General features: G+C 40.0%; 1 protein-coding gene and 1 long non-coding RNA gene across 3 annotated transcripts in view; one reads left to right on the forward strand and one right to left on the reverse strand.

Annotated features, from left to right (window-relative positions):
• LOC148125772 (uncharacterized) overlaps positions 1 to 27,934 on the reverse strand; it is a 53,243-nt gene that overhangs the window by 15,151 nt on the left and 10,158 nt on the right. Inside the window, exon 2 of one of the 2 annotated variants that reach the window (XR_015743430.1) lies at positions 10,210 to 10,235. The exons of the other annotated variant lie outside the window; for it this stretch is intronic. This is a non-coding gene — a long non-coding RNA (uncharacterized LOC148125772). The remainder of the gene's footprint in view (positions 1 to 10,209; positions 10,236 to 27,934) is intronic. 2 annotated transcript variants of the gene reach the window in all.
• Positions 608 to 27,925, forward strand: MINPP1 (multiple inositol-polyphosphate phosphatase 1). Its single transcript, XM_026719906.2, has 5 exons — positions 608 to 1,375; positions 12,907 to 13,104; positions 14,595 to 14,692; positions 17,827 to 17,960; positions 26,619 to 27,925. Exons 1-5 carry the CDS (start codon positions 775 to 777, stop codon positions 27,016 to 27,018), a joined length of 1,431 nt encoding a protein of 476 aa, XP_026575691.1. The 5' UTR covers positions 608 to 774; the 3' UTR covers positions 27,019 to 27,925.

Below are 27,934 nucleotides of genomic sequence, written 5' to 3' on the forward strand. Positions count from 1 at the left end.
GGAGGTCTATGGCGATTCTCAGCCATCCAGGTCATGGTTGTCCCAAAGGTGCTTTTTCAAAGAGGCAACTGGACTTTCTGGTTTTTCTTTGAAGACTTTTCATTTCTCATCCAAGAAGCTTCTTCAGCTCTGTTCACTGGAGGTTTTCAAGAAGAGACTGGACAGCCACTTGTCTGGAATGATAGGGTCTCCTGCTCAGGGAGGGTGTTGGACTAGATCGGGGGTCTCCAACCATGGCAAGTCCGCCAAGGCTTAAAGTTGCCATGGTTGGAGACCCTGGATTAGATGACCTCCAAGATCCCTTCCAACTCTGTTATTCTAAGTTATCCTATTCTGTGTTAAGGTTGCACTGTGAGGCTGGGCTGCACCACTGCTCCAATTTCGTCCTGCCCGTTAGAGCAGGGGTCTCCAAACTTGGCAACTTCAAGACTTGTGGACTTCAACTCCCAGAACTCTGGGAGTTGAAGTCCACAAGTCTTAAAGTTGCCAAGGTTGGAGTCCCCTGCCTTAGCATGATTAAGAAAACGAGCCAGAGGAGGAGGAGCCAGCGCCATGCTGACTGAGGGCGAGGAGGCCTTCCAGAGGCTTAAACGTCACGCAGAAAGGCGGCCATTTTGGAGAAGGGAAGGGAACGAAGCCACGGGATCGCCGCCGCGCAGAGGCGTGGCCGCCGGGCTTGCCGGCCTCCCACCGGGGGAGGAAAACAAAAGGGAGGCGAGGGGCCGCCGTGAGGATTCGGGCTCTCCTCAACGGAGCCGGTTGCCATTCTCCGCCATGGGACGCCCAGCGACCTGCCCGGTGCTGCTGCTCCTCCTCCTCCTCCTCCTGATCAATGGGGAGCTTCAGGGCGACGCCGAAGCGTCGGAGCGAGCCACGCTGCTGAGCCCTTTCTTCGGCACCAAGTCCCGCTACGAAGAGCTGCACCCGTACCTTCTCCGGGACCCGCTGTCTCTCGGGCCGCCGCTCTCGGGCTTCCCGCTGCCGCCGGCTTCCTGCACCCCGCTTCAACTGAGCGCCGTCGTACGCCACGGCACGCGCTTCCCCACCCGCAAGCAGATCGAGAAGCTGGCGCGCCTGCACGGCCTCCTGCTACGGGGCGGCGGCGGCGGCGAGCGCTGCTCGCTGGCGAAGCGCCTGGCGCGATGGGAGATGTGGTACCAGCCGGACCTGGACGGGAAGCTGGCCCCCAAAGGCTTCCTCGACATGAAGATGCTGGCCAAGCGTCTTGCCTCCCGCTTCCCCAGCCTCCTGGCTCCCGGTCGGCGCCTGGCCTTCACCAGCAGTTCCAAGCACCGGTGCGTGAATAGCAGCGCCGCTTTCCGCGAAGGGCTCTACGAGGCGTTTTACGGGCGGATGAGCGAGGGCGGCAAAAACGGTGAGTCCGTTCTCCTCAGGCTTGAAAGCGGGATAACTTGACGCGGGACAGCTCGCTGCGGAACCATTTTAACAATTTTATTTAATTATTATTCTTATTTTGTGTGTGTGTGTGTGTGTATGTATATATATTACACATATAAAATTTTGCCCTTCGCATTTCATTCTGTCCCTCCTTTGGCGTTGCTCCTTCAAAGAGTCAACTGTTTTCTTTGATATTAGTGTAATTCTTGTCCTGCAGCGAGTTGACTGTGGTGAATTGGCCGAGGCGAATTGTCATTAGACACCCCAACCCACCGGCTTCCCGCAAGTCAAAAAGGAAGAAAAAAAAACCACCTTTCCTCCCCCTTGCATACTATTTCATAAAAATGGCATGCCATTCCCTCTTTACATTGCGAATTAGTTTCATAAAACGCTTCCCTCCTTTAAATCGCATATTTTATGATCCGTCATTGTTTCCAATACAGATACTTTTTCTGCACCTGTCTGACTTTTACTTTCTTTGAAGTTATAATTCAACCACGCAGAGGAGGGAAGGGGAGACCTATACCCATAACACTGTAATCCCCCCCCCCACCTTATAAATACTTTAGACCTGAAAAGATTTATCTAGTAGCTGGAATACAGGCTGGAGGTGTGTGTGTGGGGGTGTCTTTTGGTTTTTCTGGTCTACAGTTAGACCAGAACTTCTCTTCTCTCCCAGGCTGCTCAGCTGGCTTGGTAGAAGGGCTGTAGATAATGGAACAGGTTATGGTAAGGTTATGTTTAAATACTTCTTGATCCCTTCATCTTGAAGTAACCGCATTCAGTAAACAGGTACAATTTGCACTTCTAGAGGTTCAGGATTCATTTGAGGCCCCCTCCTTTCCCCAGTGGCCTTTGCTAGTGTCATTTCAATCAGAATAAGAGCTGAAAAGGTGTAGAGTTGTAATTGCAGGAATGCTCCAATCTCGGATGGCAAACCTCAGATAAAGAATGTTTCCAAGCAAATACAACTCAGGTAAACAAAGTCACTAATCTAAAGGAGGATTAGAGAGAGGAAGTAAACATATGTTAGACTTTAACTAAAGATAATTAATTGTATTAATTACTGTGCTAAACAGTAACGAAAGTTAAGCAGTAACCAAAGTTAACCAATGATGGAGGATAATTAAAAATGTGTATAAATGCAAGACTAGACTCCAATAAAGATCATCATGATTCAGTTGTTCATGATCAAACAACTCGACTGCCTCGTCATTACAACAAGTGGCGCATGAACAGGGACCCTCTTACTTCATCCGGCAAGGATTTGGTGCGCCTTCAACCCTTTGTGGTTTCTTCAACCCTTTGGTTTCTGTAAGTATGGGGTCTTTGCTTTCTAAGGAACAAAGGAAGCATGTAGATGAATTAGGCTATTTGTTGAAGAAAAACAATACTGAGGTACCACAGAGAAATCTCTTAAGGCTGGTCCAGGAGATTGCAGCTCAGTGCCTATGGTACCCAGAAAAAGGGTCTTAAAAATTAACTGATTGGGAACGTATTGGGAAAACATTGCATACTGAACCTTGAGCAAAAATAGAAGTTTTGCATTTGTGGCATTTATGTAGGCATGCAATTGAAAAATTTGGTCACAATGAACTTTCTCTTTTAACACCTCCACCTTCAGTTATACTAATGCTGTCATTTGTCCCCCTTCTTCACCTGAATATATGTCTTCAATTCCCTCAGCTCCTGCAGATACAGGGCAAAAGCCTCCTGACTATTGTTCAGTCTTCTTTTCAGAAAATGGTAGAGACTTGTAAAAGGGATGCCTCTGTCTCAGGAACAAAACTTGCAGAATTACTGTCTGTTTGTCCAGTACAATATCGTCCTGGTCAGGGGCCACAGCTTGGACTGCAAGTAGCAGAATGGGAGGGTCTGCCTTATCAGATCTTAAGAGAGTTAAAAAAGGCAGTTACAGACTGTGGGATTAGTGGTAATTTTACAAGAGGACTTGTAGAAAGAATAAAAAATGGTTATACAATGATCCCTGAAGATTGGAAGCAAATATTTCGCATGATTTTAACATCCATGCAATATGTGGTTTGGGAGAGTGAATATATGAGACATGCTCAAGCTGCTGCTTTAGGAGGGGGAGAAGCATATACAGTTGAGCAGCTATTTGGTTCTGGACCATTTGGTACAATTCCTACTCAAGTTGTTCTTCCTCCAGCTACGTTAACTATTGTTTCTGAATGTGCCTTTCGTGCTTTTCTTAAGGTACCCCAAGCTGGAGAACCTAGAGCAAATTTTTTGAACATTCAACAGAATGCCAATGAGCCTTATGCTGATTTTGTTGAGCGTATATCCAAAGCAATTAGACAGCAGTTTGATCATCAGAAAGCTGCTGGTGAACTTCTTCGCCGATTAGCTGTTGAAAATGCTAATGCAGATTGTAAAAGAGCTTTACAGCCGTCAAAGGCTACTGCTCATTACACTCTGGCAGATATGCTGTGAGTCTGCCAGGATATTGGATCACAAACTTATAAAATGCATATGTTAGCAGCTGCTATTCAGAAAGGAGAGCGACCAGTTGGTAACTGTTGTAAGTGTAAGAAGCCTGGCCACTTTCAGAAGGACTGTCGTTCTACACCTTCTATGCCTCAGAATCGTCCTCCTAAGAAGTTGCCCTATTTGTAAAAAGGGATTTCATTGGGCCAATCAATGTCGGTTTCGGTCAGGAAACTTGCCAATGGGTGTGGCACCCACCCAGAATCCAAAGCATGCCTTTCCCATCACTCTGACTCCTCCAGCAGTCTCTCTCACTCCTCCCCAGCCACAGCCGGTAGCGCTGGGATCGATTTAATCACTCAAGAGGAAATTGAATTTAAATTTCCCATGGAAGTTAAAATAGTTCCATCTCAATTTAAAGGTCCTCTTCCTTCGGGATTAGTTGGCTTAATTTTGCCTCGTTCTTCTGCACACAAAAAGGGCTGTTTTGTTGTGCCTGGGGTAATAGATTCAGATTACACTGGTATCCTCATGAGCCCCCAAAGGCATTTGGTCAAATTTCTTTTACTCCTAACTTGATCATGTCTTCTACATTTATTGTCTCACAGCTACAGTCTATTTCACACTCCTGGCTATTTTCTATACCCCCTATGCAATTGAATTCTGTCCGTTGGCGTTACTTGAAAGTTAGTCAATTTACAAGGGGTCTGTGTTTCTGTTGTCATGCTAAACACACTTGGCTTCATAATTGGTCTGATTATGATGATGCTCAACACATATTTAAAAAGCTAGGGAATTATAGTTATTATTCTGATTACTATTGGTTGTCAGGTACCTTTAATTCTTCTTTGCATGGAATTAATATAGCTCCTGATATGTATCCTGACAATTTTCCTATTTTTAATGCCTCTGATCAATCTAATACAGGATCGATATGTGCTGGTTGGCAGCTTAAGGATCCTAATATGTAGTTCTTTTTTGATAAATATGCTACTAATGTTCATCCTCAGAATTTTTCATTCTTTGAATAAAACTATTGAGGATGAGCTTGCCAATTTACAATCATACATTCAAAATAATATCCATGCTCATTACTCACCTTTTGAGTGGCTATCCAATTGGCTCCCTGATTGATCTTGGCTCAGACAGTTTTTCTTTTATGCTATAATTATTATTATTGTACTAATTGCAACCTGTTGTTTTATTCAATGTATTCCAAATTTATTCGCATTGTTTCATCCTGCTTCCCCCTCTCTTAATCCTCTACAATTGCGATACATTCATAAATCTTTGAATCCTCCATTTAAAATAAAAAACGAGGATATGTAGAGTTGTAATTGCAGGAATGTTCCAATCTCGGGTGGCAAACCTCAGATAAAGAATGTTTCCAAGCAAATACAACTCAGGTAAACAAAGTCACTAATCTAAAGGAGGATTAGAGAGAGGAAGTAAACATACATTAGACTTTAACTAGAGATAATTAATTGTATTAATAATTACTGTGCTAAACAGTAACAAAAGTTAAGCAATAACCAAAGTTAACCAATGATGGAGGATAATTAAAAATGTGTATAAATGCAAGACTAGACTCCAATAAAGATCATCATGATTCAGTTGTTCATGATCAAACAACTCGATTGCCTCATCATTACAACAAAAAGGACCTTGGAGTCCTTTCCAGGGGTCGCCAACGTTTGAACTTTGGGGACCACCAATCTTATAATTTTAAATCCCGCGGACCACTAATATGAATTTTGACTAATGGTGGCTTGCTGACATTGGTGGGAAAGTCAGTCCCATATTCCAGAGCTGCAGTAGTCACAGGACTGGCCCTTTGGTCATCCCAGAGCAGCTGCTCCTCCACCCATGTGCACCAGTCTGCCATGGACTGGAGGAGCTGCTCCTGGATGACCAAAGGGCCAGTCTTGTGACTCCTGCAGCTCTGGAATATGGGACTGACTTTCCCACCAACATCAGCAAGCCACCCCAGGGCGGATTTCCCTTCCCTGCCGTTGGTCTTACCTTCCAGTTCCAGTTCGCGTGGCTCTACTCAAGGTAAGGTTTGCACTCGGCCGAAGGGTGGGAGCCAGTGGATAGGCGGGCCATGTGGGCAGCGCAACCTTGTGTTCCCATGCAACCTGGATTAATTGCTTTGTGGGGAGTGCTTGGGGGGGGGGAACATTTCTCTGTAGAGCACCAAAATTTTCTTGCAGACCACCAGTGGTCCCTGGCCCACCGAGCAGACAACCACTGTCCAACTCCTTGCTCAGGCCGGAGACCCTATACCATTGCTGGACAGATGGCTGTCCAGTCTTTTCTTAAAAATCTCCAGTGATGAAGCACTTACAACTTCTGAAGGCAAGCCAGTTAATTATCTTCACTGTTAGGAAAAGTTTCTCCTTAATTTCAGGTTGCTTCCCTCCTTGATTAGTTTCCATCCATTGTTTCTTATTCTGCCCTCCCGTACTTTGGAAAATAAATTGATCCCTTCTTTCTTTGTGGCAACCCCTCAAATACAGGAATACTGCTATCCTGTCACCCCTAGTTCTTTTCTCTAGTCTGGCCATACCCAATTCATTTTAGGGTGTATGTGGGAGGAAAAGACCAAGATAGAAATAATTGAACAGCAGGATAGTAATTATTGTTTACACTTCTCTTCTGATTAAAAGCATTGTTACTCCTTGGTTGCTGAGCAATTTCCATAACATTTCAATTCTGGCTGGATTTCACAAGCAAATCAAAAGATCTATGGGTAGTCCTTGACTTTTCAGTCACTTGAATTATCAATTAAGGCGGTGATAGGCTGACACAACAGATACTTCCTGAACTTGTATATGACAGGGCAACCACATCCAAAGACATGTTTTGGCATGCTGCACTCCAGCCTCTAGATCTTGGAATTTCAGTCACTAAGTAATGTCATCATTAAAAACAAGATGTCACATGATTGCTTTTAGACTGTAATCCTGTCTTCCCTGTTGCACCTTAATAAAAAATCGTGTGTATCAAGCTAATCGATTCTGGCCTTGGTGCCTCCCAGCCCTGACCCTCAGTAACCTAAGGGGCTGATTCCAAATGTCCCCACCTGTTTATCTTCCCCCTATCTTCGTCCGAGCTCATTTTAGTTTGTTGTTTTGTTTGTTTTTTTGCTCCCACTGCTGATGAGGCATGCCTGGTCTGGCTAATGGGCCAGGCTGAACTGAGCTTCAGCTGCACAGGACTGGGTCAGACAATTGAAAGCAGTCCCTACGTGACGGCATGGCGAAAATGCTCCTTTTTTTCAAAAAGCTGGACTGCAACATACCAAAACACCCATTGGTTGCCCTGCCACACACAGTGTTGTTTATGTTGGTTGTCCTGCCACACACAATGTTGGTTGCCCTATCACACACAAGTTCAATAAGTCTCTGTTGAGCCAGCCTATCACTGTCCTAATTATTTTATCTCCATCTGTCAGGAGAGGATATTCTCAAACAGTCCTCATACATTTTGAAAAGAACAGCAAATTTTCATCTCTTACGTGTACCTTCTGTTTTCAAACTTTACTCGTACGTACCCTTCCATTATGTGGGCTTAAACTAACTTCAGCACCCTGTCATTTTTTCCATCACTTTATTTGCCGTGATGGTTTTATCCAGAAGTCAAGAGAGTGGAGCGCAATAAGCAAGAGAAGCATTTGGGGGATTAATTCTTGCCCTGTCAAAATTCACTTGGCCTCTTACGGATAGTCCTTGTCTTATAACCAAAATTGAGCAGAACATTTCTGTTGCTAAGCAAGATTGTTGCTAAGTGGGTTTTGCCCGATTTTAAGATCTTTCTTGCCATAGTTTTTAAGTTAGCAACACAATTGTTAAGTGAATCTGTCTTCCCTAATGACTTTGCTTATCAGAAGGTTGCAAAAGGTGGTCTTATGACCCTGGGGACCCTGGAACAATCCTGAATCTAAATCAGTTGCCAAGCATCTGAATTTTGATCGCATGACCACGAGGATGCTGCAATACTCCTAAGTGTGAAAAATGGTCATACGTCACTTTTTTCAGTGCCGTTGTAGCTTTAAATGGTCACTAAACGATCTGTTTGTAAGTTGAGGACTACCTTTATTTGTTTGTGAGGCTCAGTCTCATCTCTAGCCATCCGTTGCTTTCACATTTGCTTTCTAATTCCTGATTTGGGGCTCATCTTTATGAATATGTGGTGCTCCTCCTTTCCATGCTTACCATATTGATCCTTTGTGGATTGCCATCTCTTTCCTTTAAGAAAGAAGACATGTCTTTGAGCGCCTCTTAAATTAACGTGCTGAATATGCTGTTAGTTTAAGAACCACCCAGTTAGTTCTTTTGTGTTTATACTGCCTGCAGGCTATACATGGCCCTCTAGCTGCACAGTTTAACAATATTAATCATTCTAGCTGACTGCAAGCTGCATAATCCAAAGTATTCTGCCACAGAAATATTCCCAACGTTCTCATTTACAGCTATCTAGTGCCGAGAGAAAAAGTTAGATTAGGTGGCGTTTGTTTTGATGATCCTCAGATCCACCTTTGACCATTGATTTCCTAACGCTTGTATGATTTCTTGTAAAACAAAGAAAACAAGTATCTGCAGTGTAGGCTCTAAAATAGGTCAATATAATGTACAAACATGCCCTGAATTCCCTTTAAAGCTTGGGAGGAGGGAGGAGGGAGAAAATTCTGATTCCATTTACGTTGGATCATCAGCCACTCATCATGACTCTCAGCCACCCACAATATTAAATGTAGTCTCAAGCCAGCAAAAGCTTGACTTTTCTAACCTTACGTTATACGTCATAGTTCTGGATGGGATGGCAGTCGCAGCAAATGCCAGTATGTTATAGTCGTTAAATGTGGACCTGGAACAGAGTCCCAGATCTAATCTACCCTAAATGGTGCAATCTCATGGGCGGCTTTGAGCTAGTAATTCTCTTGTTCCCCAATACAGATAGTTCTTGACTTAGGACTATAATTGAGCTTGGAATTACATGATCACACCCAATTTTACAACCTTTTTGCAGGCTTTATTATATCAAGCTATTTTTTGCCAGGAACCAGAAGTAAATACAGGTAGTCCTCAACTTACAACCACAATGGAGCCCAAAATTTATGTTGCTAAGTGAAACATTTGTTAAGTGAATTTTACCGAATTTTATGACCTTTCTTGGCACCTTTGCTAAGTGAATTACTGCAGTTAAGTTGGTATCACGGTTGTTAAATGAATCTGGCTTCTCCATTGACTTTGTCAGAAGGACGCAAAAGGGGATCACAACAACCGTCATAAATATGAGTCGATCACCAAGCACCTGAGTTTTGATCACATGACCATGGGGATACTGCAACGTTCGTAAGTCACTTTCAGTCCTGTTTTAATTTCGAGCAGTCACTAAATGAACTGTTGTAAGTTGAGAACTATCTGTACCAGTTCCTGGCAAAAAAGAAATATCAAAAATCGCAATCACATGACTGGAAGATGTCGCAAAAGGTTTTGAACACAGGCTGGTTGCCAAGCACCTCAAACATGATCATATGACCATTGGAACTTTGAAACTGAATTGTAAATAGATGTGGGAAAGTCCGTTGTAACTTCAAGTGGTTACTGATTGTCCTCAGCCAAGGATTATCTTTATACATCACAGGGTGATTTTTATGGAGAACAATAGGAAATGTTATATACAATGCTACAGTCTATAACTGTATAAGTTTAGAATAGAATAGAATAGAATAGAATAGAATAGAATAGAATAGAATAGAATAGAATAGAATATTGGGCAAGTGTGATTGGACCCACAAGGAATTTGTCTTGGTGCAAATACTCTTAGTGTACATAAAAGAAAAGATATATTTGTTAAGAGTCAAGAATCTATTCTATTCTAAATAAGAATAAAGGCCGAAATATTAAAACCAAGTTCTGTTTTATTTAGTTTCTTGTTTGCTTATACAAGAACAATTTTGGGGTTAAGGTCATTAAAAAAAGTACTTCATAACTTATTTCAGTAAATTAATCACAGATTTTAAAATTTATTTTTCAATTAACAAAATTAACAAAACCAAAGAGAAATAACACACATAATTATAAAAGAAGAAAACAGAACACTTAAAAAAAAGAATTTTTGCACTTTGCATTACACATTCAAAATTGAAATTCTCCATGAAGGGAACTACCTAGCTATTAGGGGACAGAAAACAAAAGAAAGCGTGTGCACACACATGTGTATGTGTATGTGTATGTATATATTATATATAATAATATAATATATATGCATATTCGTACACACACATGCACACGCACACATACACATACATAACATACATACATACATACACACACACACACATACATGTTCACTTACTGTTTATTTCGTCCTGTTAACAAGACCTAGAATGGAGAAGATTTTATGAGGCTTGTGTTCATATATTCATATGTTCTTATTACACTTTATTTAAGTAATAATTATAGTTCATAAAAGGTATTACTGAGCAGGTGTTGAAATAATAGATATAGATTGAAAAAAATTCATATGAGTGAACAGTGTGAGGTGGCTTCAATAGAAGCATTTATGTTGATTTTTATCACACTTTTATTATATTTTTATAAATAATTCAAAATTGTGACCATACCTAGTACTCCCTTTTTCTCCTGTTTTTTCCACTGCAGCAACCCCTTGAGGTGGGTTAGATAGAGAAAGTGACTGGCCCAAAGTCCACTTTCATGCTTAAGGAAGGATTAGAATTTACAGTCTCCTGGTTTCTAGCCTGATGCCTTAAACCCGTGGTCCCCAAACTTGGCTATGCTGGCTGGAGAATTCTGGGAGTTGAAGTCCACAAGTCTTAAAGTTGCGAAGTTTGGAGACTTCTGCCTTAAACACTAAACCAAACTGGCTAGGATCAAACTTCCAAACTTGGTTTCTAAATCTCAGGAAACAGTAATTCCAATATAATCTGCACTGGTTATACCTCAACCTGAGAATACTATGACCTATTCTTAGAGCAGTAGAGAAGAATGGTCGGTGACTTGAAAAGAAGTCCTCTGAAGAGAGAATATTTAGCTTTAAGAAAAGACAAGTGTGGAAAGGTACAGAAACGTTTTTCTTCCAGTTCCGAAGTGCTGTCCCTTAGAAGGTTAAGGTTTGTTTTCTGTCATTCTGGAGCATAATAATTTTCTTAAGTTACGAAAAGACAGATTTCAGCTAAATAATAAGAAACATCTCAAAGCACTCAACAGTAGAACCAGTTTTCAAGGAAGACAATGGCTTCCTCTCACTAAATTTGTTCAAACAAGAGCAGAGTAATAATCTGTCAGGTCTATTTTGATGTTAGTGTCTTACTGTTGGTTGTAATCAAGTTTTTCGAACTTGGCAACTGTAAAATGTCTGTACTTCAATTCCTACAATTCCCAGACAACATGCCAAGTTTGAAAAACCGTGGAGTAGATTATCGTCTCCATCTCTATGATTCTGTGTTTTATGTTGGGACAGAACAAGAAGGATTATAAAACCAGTAACTAAGATTCCAGCATCTTTAATCATGGTAGCATGTCTCTGATCTTGATGTATTTGGAAAAGAAGATAAAAAATAGCTGTCAGTTTTGGGAAACGATGGCAATGCTAACATTTTGAGAGTGGGATTCAATAGCTACAAAAATGTGGCAATGTATATCTAAATGGTATATTTTAATTTTACCAATTTGGTAGGTGACTGCATTTTAGGCCAACCTCTTGTTTTCTGCTGTGCTTTGAAAAGTAGTCAAAAACATCAGCAAAAAGGATGTAATCCCTGCTTTGTTCCTCATGTATTTGCACATGGAAAACGCTGGGGATAGACCAGGCCAGACTGAGAGATGACTAACAATAGTCTTTCCCAGCAACAGTGGCTTCATCAAGCAGTAATTAAAATTAATTCAAAATAAATAGCCCCTATGACCACAACTGGGATTGGAATTTCCATCACTGGGCAAGGTCATCATTAACTGACTTGTATCTGATTTTGTGGCCTTTTTGCCTTGGTTATAACCTCATTCATTACAGAATCATACTGCTATTAAGCAAATCTTAACCGTCCCCTATTGAATTTGCTTATCAGAAACCAGCTGGGAGAGAATAATAAATGGCAATTATATGACTCTGGGGTGCTATAATCATTGTAAATACAAGCCAGTTGTCAAGTACCTGAATTTTTAAAATGACTGTGGAAGATGCTGCAGTTGTCATATGTGTGAAGACCAGTTTTAAGCCCCTTCTTTTCAGCACCGTGGTAACTTCAAACAGTAGCTAAATGAACGCTCCGAAATCAAGGACTACCTAATTAAAAGTGTTACAGCCAGTGTTCCTTTAATATGTTCCACAGGAGGCCACTGTTTTTGCCTACAATTTCCAGATTGAGTTATGAGTGTGTCTAAGAATAGTTTAACTTCGTATATGCATTCACTCACCATGGCAGTGCAAATCATCAGAAACAATACTCTTAAGACATTTCAAGGAAGGAAATAATAACCTTTAATCTTCAGCTCCATAAAGTATTGCAACTTGAAGCTATACACTATTCTTAGACACACTCATAACTCAATCTCCGTTTAGACCTCTGCAGGCCTCAGCCAGCATTTTTCTGTTGAAAATGGAGCATTGGTGGGGTGGGGCAGGCTGACCCGCCTCTCCTAACCTCCGTTTTGCCCAGCAAAGTGCAGAACAAATGTTGCAGAGCCTCTGCGGTTGTTTGTAAAGGAGAACAGCAGCTGTGGTGCTGCAAGATTCAGTTTCGGGATTTGTTCATAAACATTAGGGGGCGCTGATCGTGTAACTTCAAACATTCGCTAATGGAATGCTCATAACTTGGGGATTACCTGTGTCATACTGTTTGTGCCACACCCAAGGATGCTGAAAAATGCTTTCAAAGGATATTTAGTGAAATCTTCATCACTAGGAGAAAAGATGTTTGCATCACTGATTTAAAGCAATTAAGTCTTTAAATATAAACTAGTAGTTAAAATGGCATTATGTGATGACATAATGATGAAATAAAGAAGTCACTAACATTACTTTGTTAATTTTCAGTTACCTTGACAGAAACATTTGAAATCAATGATAAATTGATGAGATTTTTTGATCACTGTGAAAAATTTGTACAAGACGTTGAAGACAATGACACAGCCTTATATGAGGTTGACGCCTTTAAGGAAAGCCCTGAGATGATGAAGATAGTGAATAAAACCATACAAAATTTATGTTTACCAGCAGAAGACTTAAATGCAGGTAATACTCTGTCATTAATGTCATAGTTTTAATTCCTTTAGTGTCTTTTGGCAGTGTTTCTTGTTTTCGGTGTCTATCTGAGTTTCTTTCTTCTTCCTTTAACTCCGCCTCACTGGAATTTCTTTGTTCTTCTGCCATCGCCATTATTTTCTTTTCCAATATTTCCAGTAATTCCCTTCTTTCTTTCAGCATTCCTCTTACAGTTTGCAATTCCAACTTAAAGTCTTTGCTTTTTTTCTCCAAGCACCCAAATTTTGATCTTGTGACTATGGGGACTGCTCCAGTTATAAGTATGAGGACTGCTCGTAAGTTGCTTTTTTCAACACAGTCATAACTTCGAATGGCTGTTAAATGAATGGACATAAATTAAGGACTACCTGCACATTTGCCACTAAGAGTAAAAACTGAAACTTGATTCACGTTTATGTGGTAGCCTGAAGAGAGGAGACAGACGTTTACCATTGAGTCCCACTGGTTGGAAAGGCTTTGTATGATCAAGTGTGGAGGACAGAAAGGAAGTAACCTATCAGCAATTTTCATGCAAAGCTCAGGTAATTCAATCCCCAAACGTGTAACTGCCGTAGAACATCCACTGCTAGCAAGCTGAGTAGCTACTAACTAATAATATCCTTGCAATCGGACATTGTTTATACTTCCCTTTAGTAAGGGTTGAGTAAACGCATGCTACAGATATTAGGATCACTGTCTTTTCAAAAACCCGAATAGGAGAAAAACCTTAAAATTCCTCAGAGTAACAATGTTGAGTTATATAAGCAGTGGGCTTTTTAATTAGAATATTCTGAATGATAGAAAATACAGTAAGTACAAGTAGATAGGTAAATAACTAGGTTGTCCTATTGTATGCATGCTGATTTTGTATAGTATATTAGTATCTGCCTACATATGAGCATGTAGAAAAGATAATATATTAAGTTTCAGGTTTCACACTTTGCAGCTTAAATGAACATTTGGACCAAGTTTGCAAGCACCTCCAGAAAATAAGGACTTATAAAAATTCTGTTTTTGCTTATACTAATCAAACAAATTCACTGCAAACCCATAACACCTGTCTGCATATCATTTATGAATAATATAGATAAGTTTGTATGAAACACCTGGCAGTTCGTACTTCATATTTTATACATCTTGACATCTGACTGCAAATTGTAGGTGTAGAAATTGTAGATAAACCAATAATCTCTGTATGGTGCTATGCATTCGGTGGAATTGCAAGAATTGTCTGGGAAAAAAGGTAACAACTTGGTTTGTGGTACTTTGTGTTCTACTACCACATTGCTTCTCTGTATATAGGGCTCTGTTCCTGGGTTATTGTTTCTGTTTCCTTTTTTTCTTCACTGATATGGCAGTATTGTAAAGAAATGTTTTCTCCTTTTTTGAAGTGATTTTTTTCACCTGGCCATTTTTGAATAAGTATCTTAAAAACCAATTTAGCTTATTGCTATCTTATTGTTCCTTTTCCTCCCCTGCAGATTTGGTTCAAGTGGCATTTTTTACTTGCTCCTTTGGGCTAAGTATAAAAAACATTAGCTCCCCCTGGTGTTCACTGTTCAACAAAGAAGATGCCAAGGTAAGTGTTGACTACAGGTAGTCCTTGACTTATGACCACAACAGAGCCCAAATTTTCTGTGGTTGAGTGCAGGGGTGGGGTGCAAATATTTTTTTTTTTTTTTATAAATTTTTATTATTTTTTTAACATAAAAAACACAACAACAAAACATAAAAGTATCAGCTCCCCCATATTTTTGTACACACAGTAAGTCGGTTGGTCCATCGGTTTTGTGCATTCACCTCATAGTCACAATTACAGTTACTTTATATAATACTCTTATCAATACAAATTTATAAATCCTAGTATCGCTATTAAAGAAAAAAAAAATTGACTAAACTTTTATTCGGTCATGCCTTTATGAGATAACTATATTTTAAATATTTTATTCTAAAACAAATCTTATAATCATACCAATTCTATCCCAAATATGAAAAAGAAAGAAACAAAGAAAACTATTATATAGATATAGTATCAAAAACCAATAAAAGGAAAAGGAAAATAAAGTCATTATTATTCCTTATTGTCTAACTTTTATATTTTAATATTTCATCATTCAACCATTGATAGAAAAGATCCCAAACTAAATAAAATTGTTTATCTTCTTGCTCTCTAATTTCAAAAGTCAATCTACTCATCTCAGCACATTCCAAAATTTTCTTTACAACTTCTTCTTGCAATGGAATTTTCTCATTTTTCCAATTTTTGCAAATACAATCCTAGCAGCAGTCAATACATTTACAATCAAATATTTCAACTCTTTACTATAAGTATCTGGTAGTATTCCCAATAGAAAAAACTCCGGTTTCAAGTCTATATGCTTCTTTGTCATTTTTTCCAGCCACATGTGGATTTTAGTCCAATATTTTCTAGCATCCTCACAAGTCCACCACATGTGATAGTATGAACCAGGTTTCTGATGACATTTCCAGCATTTTTCGGATTTGTTCTTGAACATTCTTGCTATCCTTGTCGGGGAAAATGCCACCTGTAAAACATCTTATACAAGTTTTCTTTATAGGCTGTAGACATTGTCATTTTATAATTTTGCGACCATAATTTCTGCCATTTCTCTAAATCAATCCCATATCCAAAATTCCTCCCCACGCAATCATAGTTTCTTTAACTTGTTCTTCCTCAAGCTTAATTTGCAATAAATAACCATACAATTTTTTAATCACCTTTTCATCAGTACCCATCAAAATCTTATCCAAGTCAGTTTGCTTATCATAAAATCCCTCTGCTTTGGAATCCTCATAGTACTTTGAATGTATTTGCAAATATGAAAACCAATTCATCTGTATACCTTGTTCTTCCAATTTTTGCATCGATTTAAGTTCACCCTTTTCATCTAATAATTCCCCATAGTTAACTGTTTGTTCCTTTTTATAAATTATAGGATAAGAAAACGCTTCTATCGTCGATAACCAAACTGGAATTTTCAAATAACACTGTTTTTTTATCTTCTCCCAATTCAACCACAGAGACTCCCGTATATAATATCTTCTAAAATACCCCTGTGTTTTAGTTCCCTTGTACCATAAAAAGCATGCCAGCCCAACAACAAATCATGACCTTCTAATGTCAACAATCTGGTTTTCCTTAATGTTATCCATTCTTTAACCCACGTCAAGTTTGCAGCTTGGTAGTACAACTCCCAATTAGGCAGACCAAACCCTCCTCTAAATCTAGCATCCTGTAAAAGCTTTAACTTTATTCTTGCTTTCTTGCCTTGCCATATATACTTCAAAACAATTTTATTTAAATCCTCAAAATATTCTTTTCCAAGCCTAATTGGTATTGTTTGAAACAAAAATAAGACTCTGGGTAAAATGTTCATCTTGATTGTTGAAATCCTTCCTATTAATGACAGTTGTAAGTTCTCCCATTTTTTCAAATCTTGAGCTATCTGTTGTTTAAGTTTAATATAATTATTCTCCTTCAATGTACTACATCTTGATGTCAAATATATCCCCAGATACTTAACCTTGTTTGTAACTTGAATTTTTAACAGTTCTGCCAACTCTTCCCTTTGTTTCAGCAACATATTCTTTGACAAAATCTTTGTTTTATCTCTATTTATTTTCAAACCAGCCACCTCCCCATAGACCTCTATCTTTTCCAACAGTTTCGAGGCTGTTTCTATAGGGTCTTCCAAGATAAAGACTAGGTCATCTGCAAAGGCTTGTAGTTTAAATTCTTCCTTTTTAATTTTCATTCCTTTTATAGTTTTATCTTCTCTGATATTTCTATTCAACACTTCCAAAGTCAATACAAATATCAAGGGAGAAAGAGGACAACCTTGTCTTGTGCCTTTTCTTGTGCAAATATTTTTACTACTGGTTCTGTGGGCGTGGCTAGGTGGGTGTGGCCATGTGACTGGGTGGGCGTGGCTTTTTTTTTTTCAGCAGCAGCACCCCCTTTGCTCCATTTTTTTGTTTTTTGCCTCCTGGGCCTCAGGGAAGCCTCCCGGGGACCCGTTTTTGCTCCCAGGAGGCTTCCCTGAGGCCCAGGAGGCCAAAAATGCCTCCTGGGCAAAGCAGTAAGACAGCGAGGGGGATCCCGGTACGACTGATCACCGGAACAGCTGGTCATTGGGAGGGAAAAAGAAAGAGAAGAAATACTAGTTTGGCTGAATCGGTAGCTATTTTTCACTACCGATTCGGCCGAACTGTAACATTTTTTACTACCGGGTCGCCCGAACTGGGCCGAACCGGTAGAATACCACCACTGGTTAAGTGAGTTTTGCCCCATATTACGGCCTTTCTTACCACATTTGTTAAGTGAATCCCTGCCACTGTTCAGTTAGTAACATGTTTGTGAAATGAATCTGGCTTCCCCACTGACTTTGCTTGTCAGAAGGTTGCAGAAGGACATCACATGACCCAAGGGCACTGCAGTCGTCATAAAAACCAACCAGTTGCCAAGCAAAGAAATTTTGATTATATGACCAAGGGGATGCTGCAGCGGTTGTAAGTGTGAAAATGGGCATGTCATTTTTTTCAGTGATGTTGTAACTTTGAATGGTCATTGAATGAACTGTTGTAAGTCGAGGACTACCTGTATTATCTTTAAGCCATTCAATGTGAAATACCAGAGTATCCCATCTAAACAGGCATTTTTAATTGAACAGAATGTTCAATATTTATTTCTAGGTACTTGAGTATCTGAATGATCTCAAACAGTACTGGAAGAGAGCCTATGGATATAATATTAACAGTCAGTCCAGCTGCATACTTTTCCAAGATATCTTCAAAAATTTGGACAAGGCAGTTTCAGAGAGTAAAAGGTATGTTTTGAAGGGGAGGAGGGGAACACTTCTTTGGGACTGATAACTTGCAATACTAGATTGGCTGATTGATACTTGATAGCAATAAGTTGGCTCTGACTACTTGAATGTATTTGTATCTAGTTAGTATTTCTGTCCAACATTTTAAAACATTTTTGAGATTTTAAAAACAAAAGTATAAAATGTTTTTTTTCTGAATAAGCCATAATCCAAGATACAGGATTTTTTTTATAGTACAGTTATCCCATTATTTAAGTAGAGTGGGGGGCGGGGGGTCTCCAATGTGCAGTCTTTAAAATGTACATAACAAATTGATTGATCAATAATAGGTACTTATAATGACTACTCGTGGGTGTATTTGCCTCATGGTATTTAACGATCACGTCTAATAAATTTGTTTCAGTGAAGATAAATATGCCACGGATCCAAATCAAGAGTAAATATCAGTAAATATCCCAATTGTAAATACTGCCACTGAATGGCTTCCTTATTACACAGTTTCTTCTTCTTTTCAGGCACAAATACTAATACATTGGTTGCAAAAAAAATTTCTACTTTGGATTCCTAAGTTTTGCCTAAAATGCTTAACCCCAGCGCACAACATGTCATTGAACAGTAACTGTTATGCCAAATTCAGGCATTATTTGGTATATTTAAAATTCATGTATTCTTGCATGGACACCCTCTGGAAATAATACTGCTAATGGTCTGAAACTGATACTACATGTTATGGTCAACAGTTGTTATGGATGGATGGATAGAAGGATCAATCTTTGTGCTAGCCATCTCTTCAGTAGGCACTTAATCCTAAATAAACAGAGAAGTCCAATAAAACAAGGACCTTGAATCATAGAACAATATAAAAAGTAGTGGATATAATTTATAATTAAAGTAAATACTGAAAGTAGTGGATGTAATTTATAATTAACTATATTTTTAGAATGTTGATTTTTTAAAAATTATCTTTTATTTTTTATTTGATGTGTTACCAAAACAGAAGTCTTTGAAATGAATATTATGATGTAAAATAAAAAGTAAATTACCAGTGCCTATAAAATAATTCAGAATTAATTGATTAAGAAATTATGGAAATAAAGTCCACATATTGATATAGGTATAGCATAATTGTTGTCCAAAGGATCATTTCCCCCTCCATGGGAATGTATCTTATAAAAGACAAGTTCCAGTAATATTGAGTTTTTTATAGATGCCAACATAAAAGTTGTTTATCCTTTTTATGCATTAATAAAATGAATGAGTTTGCTGATGACTCAGGATCATAACCAGCATTTAGAATAGTACTAGGGACAAGTAAAAAGACTTTATATAATGGATTTCTTATGCTGGGTCCAAAATGAGATCATGTGATCACAGCAGGAGTTGGGGCTGTTGAAAATTTGAATCCAGGTCATGAGTATCTTGGGGGGCATCTGTCATAATATTGAACCTCCAAGAAACCAGTTGTAAGTCGAGGATTGCCTACACTTTCTTCTGCAGTTAAAATTCCAGCCCAGCCTATGCCTGGAGGCTCTGACCTCACCTCTGGTTCTTCGTTATAGCCCACGTGGACAATCCATGCATGCTGTGTATTTCCAGGGGTGGGCTTCAAAAATTTTAGCAAAGGGTTCTCTGCCCAGTTGCTGGTGGGCATGGCCATGGTGGGTGTGGCCTAGTCGGCCTCCTGCACCATGGTTGGGGGGGCACGTTTTTGCCTTCCCCGGGCTCTGGAGGCTTTCCTCGGCTTCCAGGAGGGCGAAAGCGGCCTCCCCGGACTCCGGAGGCTCTCTGGGAGCCTCCCAAACTTCCGGGAGGCCCAGTTTTTGCCCCCTGTGCATGCTCTGCACTTACCTCCATCCAAAATGGGCTGCATGGGGACTCCAGGGAGAGGGGCAGGGTGGGGCCAGCCAGGAGTGGAACTACACAGAATCTTAGCTAGGGGCTCTCCCAAACCCCTTTGAACCCCCAGCAGCCCACCCCTGTGTATTTCTCAGGAGTTTCCTATGCTATTTAGCAGACAGCCAGGATTTAGCTTATACAGAATGTTTAAGCCTGACTGCAAAGTGGGTCCTATCGGAACAGGGTTTTGTAAATATCAGTTGTATGGCTCACAACTTCTCAAACAACTGCCCTTGCCCTCATTATGGATGAAGAGTAGAGACCAGGGCTAGAAGCAGCGCTACTCCGACTGTTTCCATTTTGATCCTGAATTCTGACAAATACTAACCGTAGTTAGACCCATTGCAATGCATGCTCATGAGGTCTTTCTATTAAGGCTATGTATCCCCATTGGGATAAATTTTACCCATCATTTAACCTGAGTACAAGTAAAATGTTCATACTACACCTCTTCCGCTGTCTCTGTTACAGCTATTATGTGCAAATTTGCTCCTTCATTCTATTTATGGTCCAATAACTTTGTTCAAACATGCAGTGTGAAAGGAAGGATGTGCAGCAAAGCCTATTTCTGCTTCCAAGCTACTCTCTGAAGAATAGTAAGACAAAAGATTATAGAAGCTAAGCTTAGTTGGCTACATTTGTCATGATTCATGGTAGATAGGTTGTGTTAAATCTTGGTGTCAGGCAGTGGTGGGATTTAAAAAATTTACTACTGGTTCTGTGGGAGTGGGGTGGCTTGGTGGGCATGGCAGGGGAAGGATACTGTAAAATCCCCATTACCTCCTCCACCCCACTAACCTGCTTTCCAGCTCCGTTCTCCTATGCAGGGCAACAAAAGAAGACCCAGCCGATCAGCTGGGACTCAGAAGGCAGAGAATAGTTGGGGGGGGGGGGCAGTCAGAGGTGTTATTTGCCAGTTCTCGGAACTACTCAAAATTTCCACTACCAGTTCTCCAAAACTGGTCATAACCTACTGAATACCACCTTTGGTGTCAGGTAACATATTAATGCAGCCATAATTCTTTCAGAAAGCCATGGAATGAAGGAGTGAATTTCTACTTGAGAAAGGAAAACCAATATACTCCCAGCCTTTTAATTAGGATTAGGAATGCTGCATTTGCGTTGGCCTCAGTTTATATTAAAACCATTTAAGGCTAGAGTTACAGGCAAGAGTTGTGTCCACACTGTTCCACAGCTATTTGGTTTTTAATGAGACTTTCAACACATGCTGTTCTATCTCCTAACACTTGATGGCAGTGTAAATACAAGATGTTAGCGTATGTTTTCCTAATACTGCCTTAGGTTATGTAATTCAATGTGTCCGTTTCTTCTTTATATTTCTGAACAAATATAACCCTGACATAATGAAAGGATTAGGTAATCTGGACCTTTTTTTAATAAAGTAGGATAAAGTGACTGAGTGACGTAGAATGTGTAACTTACTGAGTCAAGATGGTGATACAGCCACACATAGAAGGTTAAGATGGAACTACGATCAAGGCTAATGTTGCCTTTCTGCTGTTTGAATAGCATCCCATTGAAAAAAAATGCTCAAAATTAGCTTTGCTGAGACTATGGCAGGGATATCTCCTAACATAGAGGCAGGGAGCACCCAAGTAATTGGCAAATACAGAGCGCATAAGAGGGAAGATGACTTTAACCCTAAATTATAAATCCAACAATAATTCAATTACAGAGATGAATCTAGGAGTAAAATTTAACGTCCTTTTGGTCTTTCCTTCCTTGATGAGCAAGCTTTCCTATAGACAGTTTTGCAGCCTAAATATAAGGAAGTGAATTCTTATTCCCCAGTGAACAGGTTCACTCCCAAGGAGGCTGGTGTTTCCCCTAACAATAGGGGAATGTATTTAAAATAGGGCAGCGGTCCCCAACCTTGGAGGCTTGGCAGCCAAGCAGAGAGGGGGGGAGGAAAAATGGGCCACGAAAGCAGTGGGCTGGCAACTCTACTTGCTGTATGGATGGGCGCTGACCCGGGGCTCACATGGCCTGGTTGTGAATAGGCCACAGCCCGGTAATGGGCTGTGGCCCAGGGGTTGGGGATACCTGAAGTAGGGGATAAAGGGAGCTTTACGTACAAAAATTTACCTAAGCATTGATTTAGCAACTAGATCCCATCTCCTATTGTATCTGATCATCCTAGCAGATGGCAGAGCCCAGTGGGTCATGTGATTAGGACACTGGGCTGAGGATCGGCAGGCGCATGTTCAAGGCCCAGTTGCTTTTGCATGATGGGGTGAGCTCCCGTCACTCACTTCATCTCCTGCCACCCCAACAGTTTGAAAGTGGGCAACTGCAAATAGATAGATAGCTTTGATGGGCAACTTAACAGGGACATGAAAGGAGCCCCAACTGGATGTCCCCTGGGCAACAGGGATGTCACCTGTTGATATTTTCACCACAGAAGAGCTGCCGTGCTTGTAGCACAGAAGTATAATATCCTTGGAAGATAAACGTCTTGTAAGGCATGATAGGAAATGCATCTATTTAAAAAATAAGAGGAAAAAAATGGTAAACTTCATTTGATTTTGCTGAAAAATTTTTTGTAAAGTGATGTAGAGGTTAAGCTATTGTGCCAGGAAGATGCAATAAAGATGTCAGCCTTAGTCATTAATTAGTCACTGAACCTAATCTTCTTTACCATGTCTGCTTGCTGTTGTGGGGATAAAATAAAGGGAGATCCCCATGTAAGCCACTTTGAGCTCTTGGAGAAAAGTCAGGATATAAATGTAACAAATAAGTAAAATATTATAAGAAATAATTGTTGAAGCATGGTCACATTTACCTGCAGAACTACTGAGGTATTGTTATACTAGATTGGAATTGCCCCCCATCTATTTGGCAGGAACCACATGGACAATTTTGGTGCCCAAATGAACTGCATTTATACAGAATGGAAACTGAACCAGATGATTGAAGTATAATTTAAACTGGCTCAGGAATTCTGGGAGTTGAAGTCCACAAGTCAAAAAAATGCCATAGTTCCCCACCCCTGCTCTATACTGTAACCCAAGAGATCTTGTCATACTCCCGTTGGAGCCTGAATCTGCAGAGAAGGATGAGCCGGAGCTGGAGCCAACAGAGATCTCAGGAGTGGCTTCATTGGCTTTGGAGGAGTGTGGGGAGGAGTAGGCCAAGGCAGCCCAGGGCCCCTCAGGGTTGGGACGGCTTGTTAGGGAGGAACGAGGGAAGGATGACTATGAGAGGGCAAGCAGTGGACCTGAGCGACAGAGCTCAGGTGATGAGCAAAGACCACCCCCTCCTGATCCCCGAGCACAGAGAGTGGAGAGAAGGCAGGAACAGCGCAGGTTGACCCGACAACTCAGGAGGAGAGCGCCCTGCCCCTCTTCAAAAGGCACACCTGGGGACTGAGATTTAAGGACACACTATGGGGAGGGGCATTTATCAGGAGCAAACACTGAATGGGTAGAGTTTGGTGTGCCAGTACAGACATTTGGAGTTTGCAGGACTTCTTCCTTACTTGTGAACTCAGTGCCTTCTTCCTGACTTCATGTACTCAGTACCTTGTTCCTGGTTTTGTGGATTCATTGTTGGTTCCTTGTTTGGTGGTCTCATTTCCCTGTTCCTTTGTTTTGTCAGAGGCTAGGCCAGAGGCTGTGTTTATGTGTGCGCTTTGCTCTGGGACGTGCCAAGAACATGGGAGTGTTTGAGGGAACATTGGGAGCATCAAAGGGGGTTTGAACGCTCAGCTGGCTGTGTGACCTTCGTGCCTTATCCTGCGTCCTCACAGATATTTAAATAGATAATTGTGTTTGCAGAGAGGAAAGAGGTTTACTTATTCTACTTTTACTTATTTACTTAAAACAATTACATAAAACAAGCATTGGTAGTCCTTGACTTAAAATCATTCATTTAATGGACATTGGAAGTTAACAGTGGCACTAAAAAAAGTGACATATAACCATTTTTCACACGGCTGTTGCACCATCCCCACAGTCACATAAGCAGAACTTGGATCCTTGGCAACTACCTCATATGCATGGTGGTTACAGTGTCCCAGGATCATTTGATTTTTGTGACTCTCTGACAAGCAAATCATTGGGGAAGCCAGATTCACTGTACAGCGGTCTTATTGATTTAACAACTGCAGCGATTCGTTTAACAACTGTGGCAAGAAAGGTCATGAAATGGAACAGAACTCACTTAATTATCTCGCCTAGTATCCGAAAAATTGGGCTCAATTATGTTTGTTAATTGAGGATGATCTGTAAAACTATAACAGGTTGGGGGCTCTGGGTGAGCTGGGGGCTCTAAGTATTCTACTATTAAAACCATCGTGCTCTTCCAACAAGAGACGTGGGTGAGACTAATGCGGAGAAGTTAGGCGTTTTGTTGTCTTCAATTAGGTGGTTGAGCTGGAAAATCCTAAACCCAGCAAAAGAATGTGGGGGTGTATTTTTGCCCAAAAAGTCTTGGGATAACTAGAACCAACCATGCCGAGCAATGACAGTGTTGCCTAGTTTGGGTAATGAAACGCCTGCAAAAAAAACAACCAAGCTCAGGGAGCACCAAGGACACCTCAGTTCAACCCTGAGCCACAAATAGTCTCCTTTATTGGAACTAGAACTAGTTTAGATAGAATTGGTAGGGAAAGTTTGAGTAGACACTTCAATAGCCTTTGCTCCCATTTTCTGCCATTGCAATTCTTTATTTCTTTGCTCATTCAGGTTAATGATTTCTGGCTTTCATATGCAGATTCAACCTTATGTATTTTATGTACTTAACCTGTATCTTACATGTTTCCTTTTTTGCTTTTCTTGAAGTACAGATGCTTTAATCTTACGCTCCAAAACTACCTGAGCTTGGTAAACTTGGTTAAAAGGAAACACAGGAGCCTTTTTTACTTAAAAGCTTAATCTTGGGGAAGGGGGATTTTCTCTCTTATTTCCTCCAGTTTCTGAATGAGAGGGGACCTTTCTACAATGGGATGCAGGATATATTTCTATTGTCCCAAAATATTAATAATGAAAATTAGAACAATGGAGTTCAGTAACATCCAAGTTTGTACTTTTGATTACATGCAGGGTTTTTTCCATGAGGGCCATATTTAAAACGGAAAGTAGAGGCAAGACAAAAACTAAACTGGATTTCATTTAGTTTATATGAATTTAATATAGTTACAAAGTGGTTAAGTGGTTAGAAAGCTAAGAGACAGTGAGTTTTAATATAACCTAAAAGCTAACTGAGTCACCTTGAGCTAGTAATACACTCTCAGCCCAACTCACCTACCTCACAGGATTCTTGTGGAAAAAATAGGAGGAATGTGTTGAATATGTTCACTGCATTGGATTATTTGTTTAAAAAAATAAAGGCAGGATACAAATAATAAATAAAAATAGTTACGTTTCATATTTTCTGCATTCCATTGGAGCATAAGGAAGTTAACAATATTATAAGGAAATAAGTAATAATTAAATTTTATTATCTTATTATTAATATTTTGGGACAATAGATACATTTTCCGCATTCCATTTAAGCCAAAGGAAGGTAACAATATTGAAAGGAATAAGGAATAATTAAATTTTATTATCTGTCACATTAATTGATTGGGGAGCTTATGATCTTCTGATTTATAACGTGGAAGGAAAACTTATTCTTGTTGACTTGTTACCATTTATATACATAGAGTAATCTAAAAATATCAAAAGGGCTATCTCTATCGAGCTGCCAACTTTCTTTCTCTCAAGTTCAGGTACTCATTCTCTGGAAGCAACTCCTTCTATCCATATGAGTTGCCAGTTGTCCTTAACTGGTAGCTCTGAAGAGCAGCAGACCTAGAACCGGTTCTATGTCTGCTGATGTTTTTGCCCACCCGCCCACTCGGGCTCTTAACTGATCTTTATTTCCTGCTTTTTCAACTTCAGCTGCCAAACGAGGCACAGCTGCAGTTAAAAAAGCAGGAAAAGCAGGCTGTTTCAAAGGCTGCTTCTCTGCACACAGCATGCTGATGATGATTTACAGGCTCGCAGCGTGCAGGGAAGCTCGTAAATCCTGAACCAGTAGTTAACCCTGGCGTATCCCACCCCTGTCTTAAGTGCAGGTCAAAGAAAAGGAGTTAAAGTTAAAACACTGTGTTGGTTCATTAGATACTTTCACTTTATATGCTTTGGGGCAAAATAATAGAACCAGGGAAAATTCTTGTCAAGAATTGAGAAAGTCATCTTTTTTGATTAGCAATCAAGGTTTGTTGACCTATGTGGGTGATACCTTTATGGTGCAAACAGGATTGTCGAACATAACCCTTTGCCTTAATAAAATAAAAAGAACATATTTTTATTGACAACTCAGTGTAGTGGTTAAGATGCTTGGCAAAAACCCAGGACACTGAATTCTAAGCTTCCTTTAAGCATGAAAGCAGGCTGGGTGACTTGGGCCAGTCACTCCCTCTCAGCCTAGCCCACTCACAGGTTTGTTGCAAACACCTCAGGAAACTGGTCTCTGTAGTCTGCTAGAGACTCTGTCATTGTTTGTTTGTTTTTTTGAGGTACTTAGGGTAGGGTTTTAAAAACAAGCCCTATTTTGACCATTATTTGAATGTATTATTTGATCAAAGCATGACTTTTTCTGACTGGATTGATCCTCTTAGCTTCAAATCACTACAATTAAATCTAGGTTTTCTACCGTACTAGCAGGTTTGACTACAATACCTAGTAACAAAACAATAGTTTCATATTCATCTGAACTTGGATAAATTTGAGTAATCCTTTCTTTCTTGACTTCTAGGTCAAAATCTATTTCTTCACCAGTGATCATCCAGTTTGGACATGCAGAGACTCTTCAGCCACTTCTCTCACTCATGGGCTATTTTAAAGACAAAGTGCCTCTTAACGCCAGCAACTATCACAGTCAATTGAAACGCAAGTTCCGAAGCGGTCGTATCGTCCCTTATGCCGCCAATTTGTTATTTGTGCTTTATCACTGTGATCAACCTAAGTCTCCTAAAGATGAGTATAAGGTTCAGATTCTTCTCAATGAGAAGCTCCTGCCTTTTACGTACTCGGGAAAAACAGTTTCGTTGTACACCAAACTGAAAAAACATTATAAATGTTTCCTTCAGAATTGTGAGTTTTCCAAAGTGTGCAGTATCAAGAAAAATGGTACTAACATTAAAGGGACATCGTAAAAAAAAAAAAAGACCAATGTTTCAACGTGTGCATATTTTTGGCAAAGGGAAATATTTTTGTTTTTGGCTATTAAGACTGGTGCACTGCTGGTGCTGTAGTGTTTTTTAAAAAGTCCTTAAATGTATATTTGCCATTTTCAATAGTGGCATCAAACCTGGAGCCTACTAGAAAGGCATACTGGATATTTCCAACTGATGAAGTTGCTCTATTCATGAAAAATAACTCCCTCTCTCCCTTTCCTAAATCAGGAATGATTGAAAAGTAATGATGTGCTGTTCAACATTCAGCTGACTCCATTGTGCTGGCTGCAGTCTGCTGTGAATAGTTCCAGAGTTAATGATAATGAAAAATGGTTGCTGGAATGCTAACTTGTAAAAAAGACGATTTCAACAAGTATTTCTTACTTTCGATTCCAAAGAACTTTCACATATTCCTGTTAATCTCAGGGGACTTTTGAGGCCATGTGAATTGCCTAAATATTCATTTCTCTGTATTCCATTTCAGTGGTTTAGCATACATTTGGGCAGCATAGTGGTAACTGACCATTCCATGATGCAATCATTTATTTTTGATGGTAGACTTTGTCCAGTAATAATGTTCAACTTCTAGGACCAGAAAAAGAAGGCCTGTGAACTTGCCATTTGGACAAAGGCCATTCCGGTTTCAGTATTCAACTATTCCAATTGTCGTCTTCTGTATTCATATTGAAGGTGAAGAGTTAGTGGGTTTTATTCCAGATCCAAAAAGATAAAGTCATTCTGTGATTTTTTTCAAAATCTGAAAAATGGCCTGAAATTTAATTTGTTGGGGTGTGAAAGAGAGGACTTAAAATGGGAATGAGAAATGTCTACCATTCTAACTCCGAAACATCACTGTTTCTGAAATAAAGTCCATTTTGCTTCTGTATCTCTGCAT

The sequence above is a fragment of the Pseudonaja textilis genome, chromosome 4 (assembly GCF_049901715.1).
Source record: "Pseudonaja textilis isolate UNSWEBS1 chromosome 4, rPseTex1.2, whole genome shotgun sequence".
NCBI classification, from domain to species: domain Eukaryota; kingdom Metazoa; phylum Chordata; class Lepidosauria; order Squamata; family Elapidae; genus Pseudonaja; species Pseudonaja textilis.